Source organism: Parambassis ranga, chromosome 9, assembly GCF_900634625.1.
Source record: "Parambassis ranga chromosome 9, fParRan2.1, whole genome shotgun sequence".
In the NCBI taxonomy this organism is placed as follows: Eukaryota; Metazoa; Chordata; class Actinopteri; family Ambassidae; genus Parambassis; species Parambassis ranga.
Window position 1 is genome coordinate 21,136,707 of NC_041030.1, and position 20,179 is coordinate 21,156,885.

General features: G+C 46.9%; 1 protein-coding gene across 4 annotated transcripts; it reads right to left on the minus strand.

The window, feature by feature from the left end:
* Nucleotides 1-922: 922 nt before the first annotated feature.
* Nucleotides 923-19,787, minus strand: ypel1 (yippee-like 1). Of its 4 annotated transcripts, none has more exons than XM_028413647.1 (6): nt 19,549-19,787; nt 19,350-19,450; nt 13,973-14,257; nt 6,272-6,315; nt 5,343-5,451; nt 923-4,153 (listed from the first exon to the last, which is right to left on the minus strand). In XM_028413647.1, the coding sequence occupies exons 3-6, from the start codon at nt 14,087-14,089 to the stop codon at nt 4,064-4,066; spliced, it is 360 nt and encodes a 119-aa protein (XP_028269448.1). In that variant the 5' UTR covers nt 14,090-14,257; nt 19,350-19,450; nt 19,549-19,787; the 3' UTR covers nt 923-4,063. The 4 variants fall into 4 exon arrangements, with proteins under 4 accessions (XP_028269448.1, XP_028269447.1, XP_028269446.1 ...); XM_028413646.1 differs by having other exon boundaries at nt 19,525-19,787; XM_028413645.1 differs by having other exon boundaries at nt 19,350-19,787.
* Between the last annotated feature and the right edge of the window lie 392 nt (nt 19,788-20,179).

The window sequence follows — 20,179 nt, forward strand, 5'->3', positions numbered from 1 at the left end:
GCTCAATAAAAATATAAAGTGAACATTAGCAGTCTTATAAATATCAAACATATTTCCTACATCATCTCAGCAAAGCAAATCATCATCATCATCATTTGGTGAACTGACAGACCTCCTCCCCTTGATGCTCGCTGACGTGTGGGAGGAAATATGAAAGCTTTTTAAGGTCAGTTTATGGAACAGGAAGCTCTCTGTGTGTGAGTTGTTCAAACACAGAATCATTAACCAGGGTCGACCACTGGAACCCATCATAGACATTCCTCCTCCTCCTGCATCCCAGACAGATGTTTATCAGGCTGCGAAGCATCACGTGTTGGTTTGTTTGTTCCTCCCTCAAACAGACGACCTCAGACCATCCAACACTTAATGCCATTGAAAATTTATTGTGATATCTGATAGTTTACATTAGAGTGAAAACAGACATGTGACATGGCTTTACTAAGACAGAATGCAAAGCAATGGAGTCAAATAAAAAGCATATAATATTTGTTTTTAAATTTAGGGAAAAAAAATCATAATAATAATAAAACAGGCACGACATATAGCCATTATAAATACAACATGCTTTAGACCTTAAACTGTAGTTTAACAGTCCTAAGAAAAGAACCTGTGCAGTCCTTCCCCGTGTACAGCCATCCTGCCTCTGAACCTTTCAGGTAGACAGTAACAGAGCTCAAAAAGGAGGCGGCCAGTGTCACGGTAAAAACAGAGCAACAATAAAAAGTAAACAGTTTTCAGCAGCAAGTATCTACATGTGTCATCCAGGCTGCTCTGACGCTGTTCAGAGAATCAACACATTCTACAGAAACACAATGTCACACGTCTGACTTTGGTTTAACAGTCAGGAGACGACGACGACGGGAACCCCACGCCACATGCCCCCCACCACCCGCCCGCCCGCCCAGCTTCCTGCCTGCCCCCCGCTGACACTGATGCATTTGATAGAACCTGCCTCTTATTTGGTACAGACTGGTGTGGTGACACTGGCAACTGCTTTTTGTTTGCTTTAAACGGTCGAAGGGAGAGTACGTTGGCTCTGCAGTTGGGTCAGAAATCACCTGGCAAACGCCGCAGCCGCCATCTTGGAGGTCTGTTTGGACAGAAACTGGCAGTGACAGCGTTAACAGGAGGGAAAAGCTGTTTGTGGAATTGTCTCTAAATTTAGCTCCCAGTGCTGGTCTCTGAGGAGAGTGTGGGAAAAGTATTGATCAGTGTGTCGTGGTGCATTCAGGTGCTCCATATCAGCAGCTTTCGAAGGACAAAAACTGCACCTTTACTGTGATATGAGTGAACATTTTTAAGGATTCAAGGCCAAGACGCGGAGCCTGAACGCACCGCATGTTAAAGATCAGGTCATGATGTCAAGGCTGCATTTGAAGGCGTCTTTACAACAGGACAGCCTTTAAATTTCAGAGTCCAGCACCAAAAACTGGGATGTAGCAACTCGTAGCTGATCAAAACCAGCACAACAATAAATACAATCAGATCTTCACAGCCAGTGCTGCCAAAGACTAAGGACCTCCAACATGGCTGCCGCAGGCTGTGTTTCATCACCTGAAAGAAAAAGCCCTCTATACAGGAGACACTGACTGTGGTGGCGACAGGGTCTTGGTAAAGGCTCTCCCTCGTGACATGGTGGGAGATTCCAGCTCGCCCTTTTTTAACGTCTACATGGCTCAGCAGAGACCTAAACACCGGCCCTCTAACGGGCTCTCACCACACAAGCTAAATAAACAAGCTAACAGAAAACAAAACAAAAAACGGGGATAAATCACTTCCAAACGGACTAACCTGGCTCTCCGCCTCACAGATCACCGGGAGAGACAGCTGCGAAAGAAAAACAACCAAAAAAATAAAACTAAAATAAGTAAAACAGAAGAAAAGAAAGTAAACATTCACTTTTGGTGTGCAGGCGTGCATGTGGGCTGAAGCACATGCATGTGTGCACACACACATACAGACACACAGCCAGAGGTACAGTGAACAAAAGTGCTTCAAGTTGGGGAAGTAAAAGAACTAACCCAGTAGAAATACGTATAAAACCTTAAATATGTTACTTTATGTACAAAAACTGTAACACGGGCCAATAAATCAGCTGTTTTTGTATTTATATTTTCAAGTAAGGTATCACTGCTAACTATTAAGGGTTTGCATTGTCATAGTTTTTAGGATAAAAGGTCGTGTGATCTGACTGACCTTGCCGGCAAAGTAATCAATCACTGCTGATTTTTTATTTAAACCTCTCCTGTCCCACCTGCTCCCACGAGCGTATATATATAATCCAAACCTTTTCCTCTCTGCTGAGAAATAAAATATCCATCTGTTCTGATTTTGTTTTTGTTTTTGCAGCGTAGAAAATATATGCATGTATGTATGTATACTCTGATATCCAAATAAAAGCAGGGCAGAGCTCTATGTGGAAGAATGAGAGTCTGAATCAGAAGGTAGGGAGGAGGAGGAGGAGGAGGAGGAAGAGGAGGAAGAGGAGGAAGAGGGGGGAGGGTGGGGAAGACACATCGGTTTACATGAAGGTTTTTTTTTCGTTTTTGTTTTTTTAAGAGTTATGCACTGCACAACAGAAAAACAAAGATAAGAGGGGAGGCCGTCCATGTTTTTGAAGAGGCACAAGATTCATACGGCTTAGAGGCAAATCCCAGAAAGACGTCCACAAAGAGACGATTCATACGCTCTGAGGGGGGGAGAGAGAGAGACGTAAAGTGCAAAAGGACCTACAAAAGCGGGAATCCTGCGACAGAAAAACATGAGCGACGTAGCCGTAAACAAAGCGTTTGCCTCTAAACCGATGTGAACCTGCGGCCTCCGCAAAGTGCAAACCAGGTCGTTCAAGTATGCCATCGTGTGATGCATGAGCACGCACACACACACACGATGCATATATACACACAATAATATGCATATATACATATGTGCATGACAGCAAATATAGAAACCATGTTCCAATAGCTACGTACTACGAACATTTTCATAGTATTGGTGGATATGTAATCACCATCATCATGTGTGTTTATATTCATATGTGTGTGTGTCTTCATTACTAGATGATGCCATAATGCTCCATGGTGACGTGTGGATGTCGGGTTCCCCTTTCTAGAAACTACTCATTCCTCATGATACTGCTGAAAATGGGACCAGCCACAATCGCAATTAGCCAAACACTACAAATATTCATATATATATTTATATATGTGTGTGTATTTAGTGTAGATCCATTTATGTCGAACAAACACTACCGGAGGTGCTGCTTTCAATGCTTTTTGGGTTTTGGGTGCTGAAATGTTTCAGAAGGGGGAATAAAAAGGAAAAGAGAAGAAAAAACATCAGGTATTAAAATCCCAGGTTACTGCAGTCCCATTCTTTAAATAATAAAAGCAAGATGCTACATATCTGTGACTACCCCCCCCCCCCCTCTCTGCTCCTCACCCATCCCTGATTACTGGATTTTGGACATTAGCAAAGAAAAGCATGCTTCAGCTATCAGCTAAAAATAAAACAACACAAATAAAAAGGTGACAGGGAAATCAAATGCTAACCAGTAACATCCATCTGCCGTCAAACCAAACCCAAGCCAAATAAAAAACACAAGAAGCAAATGTCCTTTCACTCAAGTCTCTCTCCTTTTGTCCCCACAGTGGCCCGCCATATCACCACGATCACTTGTAAAGCGTGCTTCGGTGGGGCGGACGGTGGGTGAGGTGGGCGGATCAGGTTGGAGGGGGTGGGGTGGGGTGGGTGAAACCCAAAAGCCCCCGGAGCTCCTGCGAAGGAGGACACACACACACACAACAGGACTCCTGTGACGTGCTGCTCCACTTCCTGTTTGTTCACGATGAGCAGGTGGGCATGTGTGTGTGTGCACGTGAAGGAGGAGGCGACTAGGTGGTGGGGGAGGGGTGGAGGGGTGCTCTTTTTTTTAAAGGGAAGTAGTAAGGGGGTGGGGGGGTGGTGGAGAGGGCTCATGTGGTCGATGGTTGTCACTCCACGCAGTTCAATAAAGAGCATTCCAAGGTCAGAAAAAAAAAAAAAAACACGGAGCGCCGGAGCGTCACTCCCATCCGTTGTCCTTGATCATGTGAGCCAGCTCGATGATGAACTTTCCCTCTTTGTACTTTTGACTGCTCTCGAACGCATGCTCCTGTCAAGGGCGGAGGAAACACACCGTTAGCATCAGGTTCAGATCATCTTATCACACACAGGCCGCTCTGCAGACATGACGCTGTGAATAACTGTCACTCAGCACGGGAGCTTCTGTTGTGTTTATCACAGATTATAATCATTATATTTTCTTCTCTGCCGCATCCGACAGCTTATACTGTCTATAGCCTACAGCGACTATAAAAAAAACACACTGAGAGCTAATGATCGTTACAGTGAGAACGTGCATGTTGGCAGTGTGTTACAGATAATAACGGAGCTGCTGTGCTTTCCTGTGGTGATTTAAGCCACTTCCAGATCATTTCCTCTGACAACAAAGCAAACGGCGCTCGCTGAGGACGGCTGGGAGACGGGACTGACGGGCGAGACTAACCTGTGTGTATCGCATCGTTTCAGTCTGTGAGGCTGCAGGTGTTTTAAGTTAAACGTCTCGTCGCTGCCTAACAACATACTGCACGCCTCTGGACTGGCATCATGAAGTGATGATGTCACCGAGCTCCTGCCTCCTCTCAGCTCGCAGGGCCGTTTCTGAGCACCTCTAATTGTTTCTGTCACTGAAGGAGTGGCTTTAAGTGAGTCCCCTGTCTTACACTTTGTTCAGTTATTTTACACCCTCCTATAGTCCTTTCACACAATTACCGGTACAAGCCTCTTCAAAAACGGCCTGACATTTAATCACTGTAGACTCTCGGAGGTACCAGCCTGGCTGTCTGCAGCCAACCTTTCGGCACTGTAATTATCCTGCACGCTAGGATACCACAGAGCGCTCCATCTCTGAGCCCAAACACAAACATTAGAGACAAAAAACATGCCGTCACCGGGGCTTTAATGAGCCATGCTTTAATCAGAGCGACTGTTTTTCATTTCAAGTAGCATCATTTGTCGGCTTGGAAGCCAAAAAAATCCAAAAAAGAAAGAGGTGAAAGTTTAAAGACAAAAGAAAACCCCATATTCGGCATTTTTCCTAACTCATTGTGGACTTTGTAGCTTATTTTTGGATGTTTTGGTGGATTTTATATGAGCTGTGTGAGCTGGTGTCAGGCAGGGACAGCGGGTGAAGGCGCTGTCTGCAGCGGCCATGTTTCTTTCACAATTCTCCCCCCCCAAAAAACAGGAAAAGTGAGCGTGACACTACAAACAAGACACAATTTCAGGAGCGTCTGACTCACGTATTTCCAGCCCAGCGTGGTTTTACAGTTTTCACAGTAGATGTCAGCCACAGCATGTAAACCTGTGAGGAGTACCCGCTCCTCCGCTGGTCCGCAGCCAACATTCACCCTGTAATGAGGACAGGAAGTGGTTAAAAAAACATGTATGTGCTGGACAAAAGCCACTGCAGTCAGTCCTGCAAATAAATTCATCAATGGGTTTTAAAACAATTATTATCTGTTTCTGAGCAGCCTGTAGATGCAGGAATAAAGATCCCTTTTTCCTCTGAACACAGCCATTTGTGCCTAAAAGTCTTCTCATCTGCAGAGCAGAGCGAGCGCTGTTCACCAGGTTTGGAGTGCTTTCACATCCGCCATGTTTGGAGCGATTTACCCGCACTCTCCGGCCTGTAGAGTGCTTCTTTCAATCGAGTCATTGTGCCAGGTGAGAACAATGTAATCCAGACTCGCTGTTGCACAGGGGCCCCTGAGGGCAGGCAGGGACGGAGGCTTCTGTGTGGTTCATTAAGTCTGAGAGCCCAGTTCAAGCTCAGCAAGAAACAAACTGCTGAAGGTTGTTCTTGGGTTTAAAGAGAAGTTGATGTTTCCAGTCAACAAGGATAAAAAAAAAATCCCAAAAAAGAAAAGATGGCGTTTGATCAAAGTTAGCTCACACAACATTGACTGACAGATGTTTCATTCACCTACATGAAGCGGCCTGTCCTGAACTGCAGTTCCTAAAGTGGCCACTTGAGGAACCAAGACCTCCAAAGCTAAGAGGCATCCAGCTAATGTAGGAGGTAATGGGTTAATTAAGCTCTGTGGTGATGACTGACGTGTGTTTTTTTTTTTTGAGTGCAAACACACTCATGTGACTGTGTGCAGCTACATATTCGGTCAAACTTTTCAGACAGGTGGGGTGAGGGTGGAGGTGTGAGGCTCATACTTACACTGAATTGAACAGGTACGCTCGGCCCTGGCTGCCCTGAAATGACTGAAACACAAAGAAAGAGAGAGAGCAAAGCTGTTAGCTGGCATTAAAGACACACAGCACAGCGCTGAGCGCAGGAATGTCAGCAACCGACGCCCCGGGCTGCTTCTCTCCCACTAACTGCTCTGCATACTTGTTCTTCCACCTTGTCTAGCTTCACACACACACACACACACACACACACACACTGGCTGGAGGTAAGAATTAAAATGAGGCTCAGAAAAGCCTGAACTCGTAAACATCAGAGATGTTCACCACCAGCAGCAGCAGCAGCAGCAGCAGCAGCACGTCCACTCAGATGATTTAGTTTCTGGGAACCTGGGTGAGAATAAACCCATTAGATTACATAAAGTTCCCTCCTGCAACCTTAAACACATATTCAGTAATTACTGCAGCTGACGGAGGACCTCTCTGGATGAAATGTTAATGAACAGACACACGTTTAATGGCTCCACACATCCCAGCTGTCACTAAATGAGAGAATCCGCAATGATGGCGGCTCTCAGTCTAAGTCTCCATTTGTGTGCATCGTCGAGGCATGTTGAACAGTGTCCCTTCTTTACATGAGTGTGTACAAAGCACAGCATCCTTTATGAACCTGAAACAGGCCAGAATCAGCACGAAGGCATCGCAAACAGCCGAGCAGCTCCTGTGTTCTGCGAGGTTAAATGTTTCTGTTAATGGAGTCTGGTGGGTTTGAAGAGTGTGATTAAATGAACATAACAGCCTGAATAGATGCTGCTCCTCTACACAAACACTGCTGTGCTAGATTTGTCGGCATCCTTGAGGCTTCTGGCTTCTTTATGTGGGTTTATATACTGAGAAATAAAACATGTTTTATCCTCCTGAAACAGGTCTGATTTAGTTTAGGATGCATGAGAATGTTTGTTTATGTGCTGAATAAAACCTGGATTTCTGCTGGTGGAGCCTCAGCTGCTGTGTTCTGTGGGTTTGATTTCAAAATCAGGAAGATTTTTAAGTTTTGAAATCACTGTGTTGGTCTAAAAGAGAAAATCTCCAAAGATGTCAGCTCTTTTAGAAACAACACATCTCCATTCAGTTGTAACATGAACATAAAAACATACGAGAGGTTAAATAGAACAGACTTGCCGTCTGCCCGCCGCATGAGGTTACTGTGCAGTAATGTAAACAGAGAGCTGTAAAGCCGTCACAGTGGGTGATGACAGTCTGCCAGACTTCTATCCCGCGGCCTCGTCATCCTCGGCCCCAATCGGCTTTGCTCTTTCCATTGCAAATGAGTGCGGGCAGATACGCTTGTTGCTGTGGTTCAGGGCGCTGCGCTAATACCGCCTAATAGGAGCACCAGCTGCCTCCTTCGCTGACCACCACCACCACCACCTCCACCACCAGTCAGGCTCTGTGGGGACGCTCTGTAACTGGCCTGACACCAACAACCATCTCTGCTCTGTAGGTGCTGATGTCTCACTGTGACATCCACAAGTTCACTGTTTGTGTTTGACTGAACCCTGCACACACACACAGAGACACACAGAGACACAACCACAGGACATGTGACCTTTAGCTGCAAGAGGTAACTAGGTCGGCCCCTGTGGAGTCGACAACAAGTCCTCTTGACAGTGTTCAGGGCCAGGAAGGGGGTGGAGGGGTTACTCCATGTGACAAGAGCTGGGTGTCATATCTGTGCTTCGCTCTGGCTCAGACATCGGCTAACCACTGACGGCTCCGGCTCCCGCTGCCCTTATCTGTTTCCCACAGTCTATTTTTACTTTGTGAGTTGTTTCTCCGCCCGAGCTGTTGCGAGCTTCACTCCGTTAAAACATTAGCAGCAGATAATCCTAAAAGATTGGTCAAAAAAAAACATGTGGATCATATTTCATGGATGCAGACGGCAGAACAACAGATTCTGGGACGCCACTAGAGCCCTGCAGTCCTCCCAACAATCCAACAATCCTATCAGAGGACCGGCAGCATCCTTGTTTTTTTTTAAATATATAACGAGCAGAGCAGCAGCAGAGTCAGATGCAGGCCGCAGGAACTCCTGCTGCTGCTTAATAAAACATGAGCCCACAGGAGCGCGGTTACCGAGCTCGTTTCCTTAAGCTGCTGCAATTGCACTTGTTCCCAAGAAATGAATTCTACAAAGCAAATCTTAAAATCCCTGAATCCTCTTGACCACGCGGGACTGAAGGGAACAATACCTCACACAGAGAAACCTGCTCCTTCAGCCGGGCGCACAGAACACACACAAATCCTGCAGCCGCGGGCCGAGGCTGCATCTGAGTTCAGATATTAGGCCTTTAAACCATAAATGAGAGAAAAAAGATTAACTTGAAGCTATTAACCAACCTGCTGAGGTCGACCGTTACCATCTGTCTCAACAGACGCCGGCTGCTGTAGGTGAGGCTTCAGCTCCAACTTAAACCCATCTCGTTAAACCACAAAGCTCTATTCAGGTGCAGCACTAAGGATTACATATCTAATATTTTATAGATCACATTTAAGGTAATGAAAAGGGCTCAGGTCTGAGCTGATGCAGCTGAGGTTTATTTATGGATGATGGAATAAACCTGATCACATCCTGGAAGTATGGGCCTCTTTATACTTATATAAACACACAAAACAATGCTGTTGGTTTGTTTTCTAGTGAATACTGTGTCTCATATTGGACCAGCACCATCATCAAGTGATGATGCTAATGCTAGTCTGTACTTATATAGCGCTGTTCTACCTACTCGGGTACTCAAAGCGCTTCACATTTCCCCCTTTCGCACACACGCACACACACATTCAAACACCAATGGTGCAACCACTGGGAGCAACTTAGGGTTAAGTGTCTTGCCCAAGGACACATTGGCCTGCAGCCAGAGCGGGGGATCGAACCACCGACCTTCCAGATTTCTACAAATGCAGCCTGGCTCCAAAAGAAGAGTCAGTCCCCATAGACTCCCATGTTAACATGTCCACGGACTGTGAAACTGCCAACATGGCGTCGGTCAGGGCCTCCAACAGGGATTCAAACCTGCAGGTGACGTCACACAAGCTTTGTCCATTTGTCCACCGTGTGCCACTGACCTCTGGACAAGAGAACAGGAAGTGTTAAAGACTTCTCCGTGTCAGGACATGTTCTGACAGCTTGTTCGGCTGCCCCCTCCCTCACGCCGGTGCGTCCGGCTCCACCGGCACAGTGGTAATAATGTGCTCATTATGATTAACACCCATGTTTAGCATGTGTAATGATTAACATGTTCATTCTCCCTGGTGCTGCAGGGCGAGCTGGGAGATCCGCTGAAGTTAAAATCTATTTAATATTTATTGGGTTTTTAACCAAAGAGGCGACGTGGCCCGGCAGCAGTTTAATAAAACCCTGCTGCTGTGGAATACACTTGGTTTAATTACGACATAAAAGAAAGGATGGCGGCATTAAATGGACTTTTCTGTCACTTTCACCGCAGTCACATGTTAACAGTCGGTCTCCTGGCAAACGTCCAGCTAGAGGAGAGGAAAAGAGCCTCGTCTGTTGATGGTGAGAAATAAAAAGTGTGATCAATCCATTAGTCGGGGCTTCCATCAGCCTGATGATGGGTGGGATGAAGCCAAGGTGCTGAATAAAACACTCAGCCTCCTCCTCCTCCTCCTCCTCAGTATGCAGGCTGCATCGGCCTGCTCCAGGGCCGCACGTCCACACTGCAGGCCCGCACGCGCTGCTCCCAGCTGCTGCTCTGATTTCAGGGTTGTATCTGCTCCACAACATGACCCATATCTGATCACAATATGAGCCGACAGCCATGTTGAAAAGAGGCGGCATGCTCAGGATGACAATAACAACACATGTCACGTCTGATACTGAGCCACACTGTTGACGCCAATAAAACCTGCTCAGTGAATGTTGTTGTCTCGAGCTAGCTGCTAAACTTCACACACTGCCGGTGTGTTTACAGCTTAAGGAATCCATACGTAACAGTATGTCTGGTTGCTACAAACATAAGCGCTCCACTCTTATCTACCATACAGTACACAATGTGCTCAGATACTTGCCCGGCTAATTAGCTCACAGGAGAAATGTGCTTGAAAGGTGTGCTATGAGCTAGTAAATTAGCCTGCCGAGCTCACAGCCACAGTATGAACAGCAGTAAACCTGATCCTGTTGGATTACACGTAGGCTAATATTAGCAAGATGCAGCCAAGATGCTAAGATTTAGGCTAACATGAGTGTCTTCACTTCAAAGTTCAGATGTAACCCTTGCAACACTGATGAACTGATCATGTTTAATTTGCTTGTAAATACACATGAGCTTAGACACGAGCTGGCAGCAGGTGATAAGGACTGGTACCTCAGATGGATTCAAGGTGTTGTTGTGAACTGCACAGCCTGAATGATGTCTGCAAAACGTCACCGTCTTCATTCAGCTTCCTGGATTTAGTTTAGTGGTTTAGTTAACAGGGAAGGAGGAGGAGGAGGAGGGCCACTGCGCCTGCCATACTTCCTTCTGGCCCATGTGCTCAGGTTAATCCTCTCTTTCGGCCTGCTCCATCTCTGCATCTTCGCCCGCCGGCTGGCATGCCTGGAAGGCTCAGGGCATAAGCTCAGGGAGGGGAAACAGGTTTTTTTTTTATACCTGGCTCAGTCAAACTGGCAGGAAACCTGCAGCTCCTGCAGCACCTCCCTTTGTTGTCTTCTCATTTTTATAGTCCGGGCACATTTTAAAAACACTTAATAATTAGTAACAGGGTACAGGAGCGCAGCGCTTTCATATGGCATCAAAATCAAAGGTGGAGCAGGCGAGCGGCGCTTGGCAGCACGCAGTGGAAAACACCAGACCACGGTGTCATCTTCTCCTAAGTAACATAATCGGCTTAGAAGGCTTGATGCTGAGGGCCGGTGATGCTGCTGCCGCGGACGACCGAACACACACACACACACACACACACGGGGTGTGACGGAGAAACAAGAGGAACACATCATCAGGAGCTATGATCTGAATCAATGTTAACATGTGAACCAGACATATTCACATTTCCTTCTCTGTATTTTTCATGTTCTGATCATTAATCAATCCTCATGTTTCTGTGATCCAGAGGAGCGACACATGTGGACTACATTTCCCATGAGGCTGCAGGAACAGACAGAGACTGAGAGTCCTTTTGGTCAGACCTGCTGCCTGAACTGAAGCTTTGCAGCTGGATGATTCAGTGGTGGGCTGGCATGTTGTTTGATGGGCTGGTCTTCTTCAGTTTCGGGCAGACTCGCTGCATCTGAGGCGTGCTGCTGCCCCACAGCACAGTTTAGCTTCACCACATGTCCCTGTGAGCCACACACCTCTCAGCTCTGCTTCATGGTTCCAGTTTGAGGCGTCTGGTGCTGCTGGTTCTCCAGCATTCCTGCTCCAAACATGAGGAGCCTCTGCAAACACAACGCAGTGTGACTCTACGATCAGACAAACACACACACAGGCGTGACACCTTTCACACGTTTCCACGCCGGCCTTTTGTCTTATTATCTGACCCACAGCAGCTCGTAACAAGACAAGGAGGAGATGCTGCTGAGAGGCGGAGCTTCAAGCCTCCATGATGATCTCAGACACACACACAGGTCTGTCCTCACAGAGCATCCTGACTCTGACTGTGTTCACTGCTGAAACTGCACTTCTTTGCCTGTACTCAGATCAACCAGGAGTTTAGGAGGACCCAGACGCTGGCATCAGATGACACCTACTGTCTATGGTTGATAACTATGACATGCAGTGACGAGTACAAAACATGGTGGAGTGATGTAGATCGGAAGAAGCTGCTGGGTAAAAATAATTCCATATGAAGGCTTCATGGTCTGACTTTTTGGACACGTTGAGGCAAACACTCCTCAGTTCGTTCTGTTGTTCCGTTACAGAATATAACTAAATGAATGGAGGCAGCTGTGTGCAGTTCATGTTGCAAGTGACGCTTTATACTGTTGAACTTCCTGTTTGTGAACGAGGATGTGAATCAAACAGAAAGCAAAAGAAGGGTTAAAATAAGAGACAGTGTCAGACACTTCCTGTTTTTTCTTGTTTTCATCCTGAGGGACGTCTGTTCAACTTTTATGTGTTTTCTACTTTACTGCCACAGTTTAATTTCCTATTGGAGCTCCTATAAAGCAGCGTCCCTCTGCTGAGGTGTGTGACAGGTTGAGTGTGGTGCTTCCGGCTGAAGCAGCATCACATTCATGATGTATGACGGCCTTTAAACATGAATAGCTGCAGGAATCTTGTTGTGTTCAGACTGAGCGTCCTCTGATCAGCCTGCTGCTGCAGCTCGTCTTCCCGCTCGCACTGACCGACTCTGAGCGTCCAAGTCTCTGAGCTGCAGGAGGCCAACAGAGAGGGCGTCCGCACAGTTTGATCATCTTTGCCATTTGAATAATCAGCTTACTGCGTGGTGAGAGGCCGACCCACAGGCAGCGCCGTCACTCTCTTATTAGAACTGAAAGGTCACTGTGGCTTCAGCCCCGGTTCACCTGAGGGGTCAGAGACTTCACTCACTGCCGACTTATCCTGCCAGAGGTGCAGCTCGCTCTCAGGTTCAGACCTGACCTGGCAGCACACCTTCATGCTGAACCTTCAGCATCCTGCAGTGTGACGGGACTGTTTGTGTCTCTCTCTGGATTAAGTTGATCATTGTGAGCTGATGTGTGTGAAAGCAGCAGAGGAGTCACGATGACTTCCTGTTCTCAGGGCCAGGTTCTCCTTTGCTAAAGCAGAGTGTGTTTTATTCCAGGAGATGATCACTGACGTCCAATCGCGCACCCCCCCCAACCTAACCACGTCAGGGCCAGCGCCTTGTGTTTCACAGTGATCTAATAGACTACAGTGGACCAGACGCCATAAGTCTGTGATAGCTGCTCTTTTTATTTAGTAGGACCCAGTGAAAGGAGCTAAAACAGCAGCGACGGCTTCAAACAGAGCGTCCAGCTCCTCTGTCTGTGATAGCAGCGTCAGCTGTCGTCTCAGCCTCTGCGAATTTACAGCAGAAATAAAACACAGATGCAACAAACCTTAGAGGTGCAGTCTGACAGGTGAGCATCCAATCAACACCCAAGTCACTGCTGAGTCAAATGTATGGCTGTGTCAGTGTCACACAGAAGGTGACACGGCCGTCACTCCGACCTCCAGATGAGAGGTTTTCATGCCACATCCTGACTGATAAGAGTCAGTCTGCTCCTCACAGTGACGAGCAGAGCTGCTAAATGATGACGGACGGACGGAGCAGCTGAGAAGCCAACATATCAGACCTGGAGTCCATGAATGATCCGACTTTATTCTGATTAGCCTGAACGCTGCATGGACACAGAGCAAACACGGCTCTCATGGTGCATTTAGGAACCATCTGAAAGATCAAACTTCCTGTCTTCCCACCTGTTTATGAGGAGAGGTGCTGCCTCAGCGTTCTGTGCTGCCTGCTGTGTGACAGTAACCTACATGTGTCCGCTCTGCTGCAGTTATAGGTTATAGATCTGTATTTATAGTACCAGAGAACGAGCCAGCGCTCACAGCCCAGGAGGTTATTTCAGGCTCATGTAGGTATTATTACCCTGTGGCTGACCTTGGCACCACATGTGTGAGACCAGTGCAAACACCCCCCCCCTGAGCGGCCTTTTCATGTACACAAATACAGACAGACCAGCTGAAATCATGGGACGCCGTACCTTTGAGATGAGCTCGTCGTGGTTGGCCAGGTGCGCCCGGCAGTGGATGCAGCTGTAGGTGCGGTGGCAGGAGGGCAGGTAAGCCTGGAAGGTCTTAGACTTGGTCATCTTTACCATGTCAGTGGGGCAGGGCTCCTCGCTGGTGTCAGGGCTGGCACTGGAAGAGTTGCAGCTCTGCTGGACTTGCTGACAGAAGAAACACTGGAAGATGCAAGCAAAAGCCGTCGTTGTTGTGGAGTGGGTGTGTGGCACGCTCCACACAGACACCACGGGAGAAAATCAAACCTGCGGGGGGGGAGAGAAAGGGACAGAGATATGGTGAGAGGCACGTTTCACTCCTCACTATTTTTAGCACTCATGATCCTGATTGTATTTCCAATAAAAAAAAAAAACCTCATTCGCTGAAGCAATCATTTGATTACAATCACCTATTATGTGATTACAATCGCATGTGCTCCACGTGGCCGTGTGGTGATGTAACTTATTGTAACACAACAGATTATATTCATTTTATGACAGGAGGAGCAGCAGAACACCTAAACGTCCAGCTCGGTGTGCAGCAGAAACAAGCTGATCTGAGTCGCTCCAAACATCCGTCTGCATTAAAAAGCCTCTACTGTCAGGACCAAATGTCAACAGCGCCACCTGTGGCCATTTGGTAAACTGTACTCGACATCCTATGCTTGCACTAGAGGACAAACTACCCAGACCAGCTGCCAGGACTAACATGCTAATCCTAGCCAGCTAGCCTCACCAAACGCTTATCCGACAGATTATCCGACAAACACAAACCAATAAAGTGGAAACAGAGGCTCCTATTGGCTCAACCGATTCCGTTCACCAGCTAGCAGTAACATGGCTCACCACTAGGGCTGCAACAACAAGCGACTATTTATTTTTTTTTGCGATTATTCGAGTAATCGGATCACACGTAAGTTTTCCCATAAATACGGCTGCAGCTAATACGCCTGCTTTGGACCGCTGCTTTATCAATGCTTCAATCCACGACCGGGGCCAAAACTGTCTGCGTGTGTCGCACCCGAGTTTCGAACCCGGAACCTCTTGCACCCAAAAGGCTGCCAGAGATTCATTCTCAATGACTAACGAGTCATCGAATACTAAATTAGTTGTCGATGCATTTTGCCCTCGGATATTTCTCAAATACTCGTTGCAGCCCTACTCACAACTGTCTAGTGTTGTTTACATACTAACATCAGCAAATAAAGTTATTTGCTTTTATTTTGTTTTATCATTAGCATCAGTTTGTTATTCTAACACTTCTGAGAGTCAACACGACTGTTTGACTGTCGGGGAGGACGCCTCGGGGTCGAGCCGGTTCGCCACCTTTACAGTCCAACCTGTGCACAAGCTGTTTGCACGTCTTTGTGTCCTCAGTGGAGCACGATCATAGTGTGAACTCAGCAGGCCTGCAGCTCCGTTCATACACAGGGCCGACGAGAACGGTCCACAAGACAATGAAGACAAGACACAATGGCCGCGTGGCTGACCAACAGCATCTCTGCAGGTGGCTGAATGAAGACCTGCTGCACAACACTTTTACACCTCTCTGTCTTTTTATTTAGGCTGCGATGTCAAATGAATATTATTATAGTTTTGTTTGTGTGTCTGTTTTAAATATCAAAAGGTGCCAAAACAATAAATGTTTAATTTGTAAAGATTTATTCAGGTTTTTTTTTAGTCATGTTACATAAAGCCAACAGTTTATACTGCTGTGTTGGACAAATGGTCGACAAATATGACACAAGAAGTTGACATTTTGAATAGTTTTAACTAGATCTCCGTACAATACACACAACATACCTGAAGTAGTGAGCTGCTATGCTAGTTAGCATTGGATGACATAAGTAAACAATGTATTGGAGCATGGTAAACACATCTAAACATATCTTTTAAGAGTTTTACATGGATTTAACTAGCATACCCGACGCTGCAAACTATTATGCTAATTAGCATTTGACAACATGACTACAGATTGGTGTCTCCAGTGTGAAGCCTTGTGGCTGTGCTGCTGGTTAAAAATAGCCAGGTCGAGCTGTTGATCTGTAAAAACCATGGCTGCTCTCACTTCTCCTATTTACAACCAGACAACAAACTCCTGTGAGAAACACAGATTCACACACTTCTAACCCAGTGTCACATGTGCATCTGTGGTTAGTTTGACGTGGGGAGGGGAGACATGCTGCCCTGTTGTCCACAGTAACCAGCTCTGTTTGTGTGTGTGTGTGTCAGTGCACAACAATGGTTGCACCTTGTAAAGCAGAACAAAGCAAAGCAATAATCCTGCAGCTCAGAGAGTGAAACACAATCAGCAGCAGCTTCAGCGGCTCTGGAAGTTTCCAGCGGAGCTCGGTGAGCTGCAACAGGAAGAGCAGCGCCGAGACAGAAGCCAGCAGCCAGACGAGAAAACAAAGGAGCTTCCGCAGCTCGACAGGAAGCAGCCGTGACGTGAGGCGCACGGAGACACACACACACACACAGAGAGAGACACACACACACACACACACACACACACAGAGAGAGAGACAGAGAGAGAGAGAGAGACACACACAGACACAGAGAGACACACACACACACACACACAGAGAGAGAGAGAGAGACACACACACAGAGAGAGAGAGAGAGAGAGAGAGAGACACACACACACACACACAGACAGACACAAAGACACTGAGAGAGAGAGAGAGACACACACACACACACAGAGACACAGACAGAGACACAGAGAGAGAGAGACACAGAGAGAGAGAGACACACACACACACACACACTCCTACATGGCTGTGTCATGTCACCCAGTGGCCCCAGACCAGCCATATTTACATTAACATACTGAACTCTCTGCACAGGTGTCTGAGTGTAATCCCTGCATGAAAAGGACGAAATCCCCTCTCTGAATTAGCCCAGTCCAACCCCAGTGACACACACACACACACACACACAGATCAATATCAAACATTTCAACAACTTTCATGCCAAATATGGACAAACAGCTGTTTGTTTGTGATCTCAGCTTCTTTGTTTGTTTGTTGTTGTTGTATCAGCTGACAGCTGCCGGATTACTTCCATCGGTAGAATGTGTGTCTCTTTTGTTTCATCGTGTCTCATTGAATGTGTTTATTTTTATTACTAAATGTTTATTTTAGGGATAAACAGAGGAACAGCTGATGGAGCAGGTAAAGCAGCGAACAGCTGATCCTCAGAGTGACAACAAAGAAGCAGCAGCAGCAGCGCGTCCTGGTAACCACGGACAGGAAGAGCGTGCAGACAAAGACTGGCTGCTCATCACTCCACACGACGACAAGAACAACAACAACAACAACAACAACAACACAGCGTGCGTGTTAAGGGGCTCCTGACATGGACAGCTCTTCCTCAGCCCTCTCGCTGCCTCCTCTTCCTCCTTTCCGTCTAAACGTGCTTGTGTCCAACAAAGAGCTCGACGTCAGCTCAGTGCAACAGGGTCGCTCCGCTGTCTGAGCCTCGTGTTCTTATTTCCCAGCTCGACGCGGACTATGAATCCAGCACGACACCGAAACCTGCTGCCCTGTGCTCGGTGGATGTTTTATACGGTAAACAGCGCGGTGCTGTACTCACCACCTGGATCAGAGCGCAGCGCTGCCTGCCTGCCTGCTCTCCTGTCCTTCTGCCTGTCTGCGGTTAAATGAGGGGTCGGGCTGCTCCGGGTCTCTGGTCCATGAGTGCCGCCGCCGGCCGGGAGCTGGTGTTTGTGTCCTTTAAGTGCTGACCGCTCTCATTTTCCCAGCTCGGGCTTTGTTGTGTCTTTTGTGTGCGTAATGGACTGGCCTGGTTACTTTGGTACGGAAACGTCACCACGTGGGAGGGAGAGGGCGCTCTGATTAACAGCCAGGCTGACCAATGGCTGGCCGCGCTGCCTTCAGGCTCCCGTGGGAAAAATGGAAACCAGATGAAAAGGAACGTGTTTTTTTTTTACAAACTCAGAGTACAGTGGGCAGCTTATTGAAGCATTACATTATTTATTTATTAACCCCCCCTTAAAACAACAATAATTGATCGTATTGATTATTAAGTGATTAATTTATAAGTTTATGTATCAGTTGTAGTTGTGTATTTTTATCAGTTTTGTGTGTTTTTTCAAGTGTGTGTGTGTGTGTCTGGGGGGGGGGGGGCAGTAAAGAGTATTAAGTCGTGGCTGGACACACCGGACTCAATAATAACAGCCTACATGTCATGTTTTCATTAAACCGTGCTGATAAAGACGTTTTAAATGGTTAAACGGGGGTTAAATACCTGCCTGCATTGTTCCGTCTGTTCATAAATAAACACAACGGCAACACACCAGCAGCGCTGAATCACGTGGTTCGAAGACAATCCGTGTTGTTGTTTTGTTATTACTGAAAAAGGAAGATTTCCCATGCGGCCTGAACGCGCCACTGAAGGGAGGAGGGAGCGCGCGGATACCCGGATGTGTAAATAAATACAAGATGAGAAAATGAACCTTTGTCTGATCGTTCGTTTGTTTATGAAGATCTGCCTTCATAAGCAGCGGAGTCACGTTGTTTGTATAAATATTAACACTTTAACTACTGCCGGTGTTTCATGCTGGGTTTGTATAATTAGCTGATTATGTTTATTATTGTGATCATGTGTTGTTATGAGGCTGTTATAGACTCAACTACGGACAGCTCTGCTGCTGTCTCACTTAATTTGTTATACAATTGTTGTTTTTATAGAAAAAAGCAGACAAAGCAGCCTTCATCATCCTCCTCATCCTCCTCCTGATTGTGTCACATCTGTTATAAGATGCCATCAATAATGCCTGAATTTAAATGGACCTGCCCTCACACAAACAACAACAACAACAACAACAGCAACAACAACAGCAACGCTGCAGGATCTGTTCGTGTTGTTACACATGTACATTACAAACTATGGACACGCAGCAGCGTCATGTTGCAACACCTCGAAAGCCTCAGACGTTGCTTCACCCTGAAGAGGAAGAGGAGGAAGAGGAGGATGCATGTAAACACCGCAGCTTCCTCCAGAGGTGTGCGAGCGCGTCCTATCGCTGGGTTTTTGTCGCCTGTTCACGTGGCACTATAACCCCCCACCACCATCACCTCCACCTCCACCCCTCCAAAAAAAAAACTGACCGAGACCTGCAGCCAAACAAGACGCACAGCTGATGATGAGGATGATGATGGCAGAGAAGGACGCATAACATTATGCAGGGTTTTAAGCTCCTGAACGCAACACGAAGCTCAAACTGCAAAGCGGCTGTAAGCAGGTCATTAAAGTGACAGCAGGCAAAAACATCAACCTGACACACACACACACACACACACGTCCTCCAGCAGGTCACTGGCTCTGCACTCACCCCACAAACACTGCGCCGTGCCCCCGTCGGAAACCAACAACACTCCGGTGAAGAAGTCGGTTCCTTCGCTGCAGCTGCAGAAGTCTGGGTGCCAGTATGAACTATCAGATATAAAAACACATGAAGACACCTTCACCGTCCCATACAGGCCGCGGCCATTTACAAAGTATCCCACCACGTCCACGCTCTGCGCCTGCACCGTGAAACCTGCGGGATTTCTCCGTGGGCCCGGTCCGACTGTGGACTCCCATCAGACTGAGTGCATGATGGAGCAGCAGGTTTCACCTCTGTACCCTCAGCTCTCCCGGACAGACCGAGCCGTCCCGTCCGCGGCCTTATTTATACTGAAGCTGTGAGCGGCTCCGTGATGCGCAGCGCGCTCTGAATAATGCACAAACCCACGCACGACAGCGACACAGCGCTTAGCGGGTGAGCGGCTGGATGTGTGGTGTGAAACTTGACCAGAAAAAGTGGTGTTTTATTCCATCTTTTAGCGCTGCCTTCAGGGCCTGCAGGACAAATGACTGTCAGGCAGGAAAATGAAGGTGAAACATGTCTTAACATGCCCCCAGCTGGAGCCAAGAAGCTTTTAGGGCAAAGAAACTCAGACACACAACAACATACTACTCAGAAATCAAATTAAAACATATTTTAAAGTTTTACATAAAGATATTTTTTTAAAATACACAAAACCTTCCGTGTTGGTTTTAGAAGCTTTCATTAACAGCTCCTGTCATCCTTTTAAAGACATGACATCCTACCAAGCTGCTCTAAAGCTCATCTAAAATAACATGAAACAGGAAATAAATCTAAAAACATTTTCCGTAACA